This window comes from Austrofundulus limnaeus, unplaced genomic scaffold, assembly GCF_001266775.1.
Source record: "Austrofundulus limnaeus strain Quisiro unplaced genomic scaffold, Austrofundulus_limnaeus-1.0 Scaffold690, whole genome shotgun sequence".
NCBI lineage: Eukaryota > Metazoa > Chordata > Actinopteri > Cyprinodontiformes > Rivulidae > Austrofundulus > Austrofundulus limnaeus.
In genome coordinates, this window is record NW_013953092.1 from 189,179 (window position 1) to 194,502 (window position 5,324).

General features: G+C 42.1%; 1 protein-coding gene across 1 annotated transcript in view; it reads right to left on the reverse strand.

Annotated features, from left to right (window-relative positions):
• Window positions 1-718: 718 nt before the first annotated feature.
• Window positions 719-5,324, reverse strand: part of r3hcc1l (R3H domain and coiled-coil containing 1-like) — a gene marked incomplete at its 5' end in the record, with an annotated part of 12,207 nt that continues 7,601 nt past the window's right edge. Inside the window, 2 exon segments of the mRNA XM_014027846.1 lie at window positions 719-1,766; window positions 4,800-4,940. Of these exon segments, the coding sequence (XP_013883300.1) occupies window positions 1,714-1,766; window positions 4,800-4,940 (194 nt within the window).

The window sequence follows — 5,324 nt, forward strand, 5'->3', positions numbered from 1 at the left end:
CATGTCAACCTCTTTGGACGTTTATCTGTATAAAAAGACAAAAAAATCTGTAAATTTTGCAAAAAAAATCCATACATTTCGCACCCAGGGGCAGAGGAGAGGGGGTGGCAAATAAATCTAAGTTTACCATAGTACCTTACACTGTCAAACTTGTTTTAGGGGTTCAAAATGGGGTGGGTGGGACATAGTTCGGAGGAGGGAGGGGGGCGGGGGCTTCAACTTGCCTAGGGCACCAAAATGGCTAGAGCCAGCACTGAAGATACTGACTGATAATCTTTAATCAAGTCAATCAGTTAGTCTTTTTAGGCTTTAGCATCCAAAACAATCAGTGGGGTCTTTTCATTTAGACTTTCACTGAACAGGAGGAAACCTAAGTTAGGCTCAAAGTGTAGTTTTATACAAAAAAGTAAGAACATATAACACATTTGCAGCTTGGTGCATGATTGCTGGTCAAACACAAGGGGGGACTTTTGGCTGCGGAGGTGTGTGAACCACAATGCCACATGACCTGTGGTTGGCTGGGTGAAGCCACAGGAGAGGAGGCTGCTGCAGCTGAGATGTGAGCAGGAGGTGCCTTAATTAGGAAAACTGAGCTTAAACTGGAGGACCTAATCTGAGAAAGTCGTTAAACACTGCTTCTTTGTAGCGATGTTTTGACTGAAACAATACAGAAATTAAGTCAGATTTTCTTATATTTAAAAAAAGTGGAAATCCCTGATTAATTTTCTCAGCCAGGAGAGAAAGCTGATATTTTTCTTTTATTTCAGCCATTAAGTTATCAACCTAAATTACTGAAACAGTTCAAGGTCCTAAACTAAAATGTACAGAAATAAAACATTTAGGTTTACAACAAAAACAAGACAGTGCTGCTTCTTTAACACCAATTATTTTCTTCTCATAATCCTCTTAATAAATGAAGCTACATAGTGCTTTTAGCTGTGTTGGTAAAAAAAAAAAAAGGGGGGGGGGAAAGCAATTTAACATTTAAAGCTTTCATCTGATAAGAGTTTAAATGGAAAGCTGGTCTACTGCATCTGAGGGTACAATATTTACATGTTAACTGGTTTTTGTTTCTCAGAATGTATGACTAAATCTCATACGTAGAATTATAAACTTTAACAGATTAGACCAGTTTTCATACAGAAGAATAACAACAAAAAACTGCACGAGTGTTGATTCAAGGTTTGATGGTAACAATCAGTTTGAAGTTGGTTTAAGTCAAGAAACGTTCGATAACACAGGAAAATACCACAAAACTTTAAGTGATCATTTAAAGTGACAACTTTTAGCTTGACCACTCAAACAGATTTAGATGATAATAATATCATCAGACAGGTAACATAAATATATTTAATAATGGTTCAGTTTGGATAAATTAAAAATAAATGCAAATAAACCCAAACATAATGCTTTGGATCAGTGTAAAAAATAACAATTACAGAAAAAAACAAACCTCAGTGCTTCAATAAAGAATCATGACTACAAAGTTGTCAACATCCTGATAAGAGCTTTGACAGTGAGGTGGGGACTGATAACTGAGAAAATGTGATGATCAATAACAAAAACTGTTAAATGAACAATGGAGGGGATCCATTTAAGCAAAAATAAAACRGCTGTTTTGTTTTGAGAAAATAAAATTGTAGGGAAAAAAAACACACAAAACGTCTTGTAGCTCTGCCACATTGAGTTCACTTTTTAAAAAAATGTGTCCGTTTATTTTCCCTCCCAAGCATCTTCTCTTTGTTTGGCTGCCAGTCGCTTTTGTTCTGAAAGATAAATCACAAACAGGCCGTTCAACACGCCGAGAACAAAAAGCATCTATAGAAAGAGAAAAAAATACAGAAGGTGACTCGTCCATCTAAATATACATCCGCCTTTACCACAAAAAGGGAGGTGCACCAAAAACCCAATTTTTATTTATGGCATCTCTTCCCAGAAAACAATGTTTAGAAAATGATGCAACTCTTTTTATTGTACATGCAGTGATCTTTAAAGGAGACACTGCATGCATTTAGGAACAAAGAAGCTTTTTTTGTTTTGTTTTAGTCAAGGCCCCTACTTCCAGAACCGACTGTTCAGAGGGCAGCAGCTGTGGTTTTCTGACTCTGTATATTTATGTTGCCTCCATGAAGGGCTTTTGCCTCGTGTGCTGGGAGAATGTCAGCCCAGCTGACTGGGAGATGCCTCTGGGRGCTGTGGTGTACGCGGTGTGGGGGGATGGGGGGTTGCATTCTCTCGGATGTGGAGCCGCTGAAGTCTTTGGTTGGTTGGTTGGTGGTGGCTGTCCCTGGGCTGATGGCAGCGATGTGGGTTTGTTTGTATGTTTGCAGGGACATGGTGGGGGCGGTCGGGGGTTGGTCCTGTCCCGGTGTCGGGTCGGGGGAGTGCTGTGGTTGCATACGGAGGTTTGGGTTGTGTTGTGTGTTGCGGCGCACTTTGTGGTGGTGGGGGGCGTATTGTAGGGAGTGTTTGGAGAGGGAGCTGTGTGTGGAGCTTATACTGAGCAGGGCATCCTCATGTTGGGGGGGGGGGGCTCCTGTGGGGGTGCCACCCTGTGGATGGGAGATTCATTAGCCGTGTTCCATCAACATTTTTAAATGCGCATTTTGAAGTATCGCATCAGAAAAGGCAGATTGAAACGGCATGATTTGGAAAAAAAAACTTAGTTTGTGACTTTTACTTCCTGTTTAGTACTCGCATGCTTCTGACTTAACTGATTCCCTTCAAGCCAGTTGATGGAAACATGTTTGATTCTCATTTCTTAGTTTTTTCTTTTTTGCAAAATTTTAAAAATCAAAATTCGAATTAAAATTGGAAACAAGACTATTGTGTCTGTGTTTGTGGGCGAGTGCTCCATATCTGTCTGCTGGTTGGGGGTGGCCCTATGGAGAATTCATGTCGGGACTTATGGGGTGTGAAAGGTCCATGGAGTGGATGTTGGGGCTGGCTGGGGAGCTGGGACTGTTTGGTCTTGGGGCTGGCTGGTTTGGATCATGTGGGCTTCTCTGGCCACGTCTCTGGATGGGGTTGGGGTTGGTGTCTGGGCCTGGGTCGTTAGTGGGACGCCCGGCCCTCATCCAGACTGATGGCTCGTTCACACCGAGAGCGTTTTGAGCAGCAGGAGCTGCCAGTTTACATGCAAAGTCTATGGCGAACGCGCCTCAAGGGGTTGTGCGGCGCGTCACGCGCGTTATGAGCGGCGCGGAAGGGGCGGCAGAGCGTTTTCCGAGCATGCGGTGCTCGCGGCAGCTGCCGCCGCTCGAGTTCAAAAATCTGAACTTTATCTGAACGTCGACGCTCGCCGCGTCTCGACAACCAATCAAATCTGCTGTGACGTGRTGGCGAGGGGACGGATGTTCAACCCTGTGTGACGTATTATTTATGAGTAGCAGAAACTCGAGAACTGGCGCGCCATTTCATCCGCCATTTTACCACACAACAACAAACCAGACCGGAAAAAGAATCAAGACGCTCCTCCCACACCCCGACGCCGCCGCAGCTGCCGCTTCTCGTTCCGGTGTGAACATACAGTACGTCCAAGCAGTGCGTCCAACTTGAGGCGTTTTGCGCGTTTTGGCAGCTCAAAACGCTCTCGGTGTGAACGAGCCATGATGAGCAGCTCTGCTGCTGCAGAGGTTTGGCTGTCTGCTCCCCTCCACCGTGGAATGAAGGGGATTACCTCCTGGGTCCGGGTATGGGCTTGGGGGGTGGGGGTGTTACCTGGACCTGAGGATATAGTGTGTGTTTGTGTGTATGGCTTCAACACAACACAACACACACACACGCATATATATATTTTACCTCCACCAAGGAGGTTATGTTTTCAGTCACGTCTGTGTCCGTGGACAAAATTACTCAACTTTTGGACAGATTTTATTGTAATTTTAACCACAGGTGGGTACTGACCAAAGGAAGATATCATTAAATTTTGGTGATGATCCAGATCATGATCCGGATCCAGGAATTTTTTTTGAAAGATTCTTTACAATTGCAGGATAGGGGAAATTGGCCTTGGTGGAGGTTTGCGCTCTCCGAGTGCTTCTAGTTTTTTTATAAGATTATACCATGTACTTTTCAGTGAGGCTATTATTATTGTTATATACACGTTATTTGGTGCTGTGGTTTTTGTTTTGTTTTGTTTTCTCTCTTTTTGCAGGTGCAGAGGCAGACTACAAATGTGTTATCTTGTGTTGTTTGAGCGTCTTTCTCTTCTCTACTATTATTTCCTTTTCCTTTTAAGCTCTTTCTTCACCTTTCTCCTTTTTTTCTGTCTTTGTGTCCGTTATATCCAAAAATAATCTGTAATGAAGTTTAAATATATATCAAGTGGAGCATCATGGTGAAAGTCATTATGCTGAACTTGTGAAAGTAAAACTGTTGGGCCTCATGGCACTCAGAAATTAATTCAGAGTTTCATACTGTCAGACAGGACAAAAAGAAAAAGGAACAAAGAAGCTTTTTTTGTTTTGTTTTGTTTTGTTTTAGTCAAGGCCCCTACTTCCAGGACTGACTGTTCAGAGGACAGCAGTTGTGGTTTTCTGAGTCTATATATTTATGTTCCCTCCATAAAGGGAAATGTGTTGCTCTGATTACAGACCTGCTGTRGCGTGCACAGCAATGGATAGGCTTCTCTTGGCATCATTTAGCAACTTTCCCTTCTCCTCTGGAAAAACACGCAAACAGCTCCCACTTGTGATGAAAAGGCCAAGCTGCACAAACTGAGTGTGTTTCACTTTCAGTGAAGCCCAGCAGGAAAAGAGACTCCAAACACAACCCTAAACATAAATCTGTTAATGCACCTTTTGCCTCTTGCAGTTTTTTCCTCTCTGCTTCACGCTGCTCCTTCGTCAAGCTGCTCTTCACACCAAGTGCACCAATCACCAGCTTCCGAGCCAGTGCTGCACTCGTCTGTGGTCTCTCTTTAGCAGGTAACAGATAGTCTGTGAACAAGGACGAATTTGATAAACAAAAGAGAAATTATTTTAATAAATCTCTTGGTCATTGGATTTTTATTTTTGAAACGGGTATTAAAAAACAAGAAATGAGTGGATATTTGATTTTTGTTTTAAAATACTGAAATTAAAATTAAAATATAAAGTGTTTCTCGTTCTTAGTGTCAAAAAGGGATGAACGAAATTTTTAAAATGATTTGAGTTTCATTTTCTGTTTCAGATAGCAAAAAAGAAAATTAGTTCAAGGCAGAAACTAAAAAAGGCGTGTTTGTTCATAATCTATGACAGGTCGTGCCAACTTACTGTATCCCTACAATAATCTGTTTCACCACTAGAAGTGGTGTCTGCAATATCAAAGTTACTCAATAAACA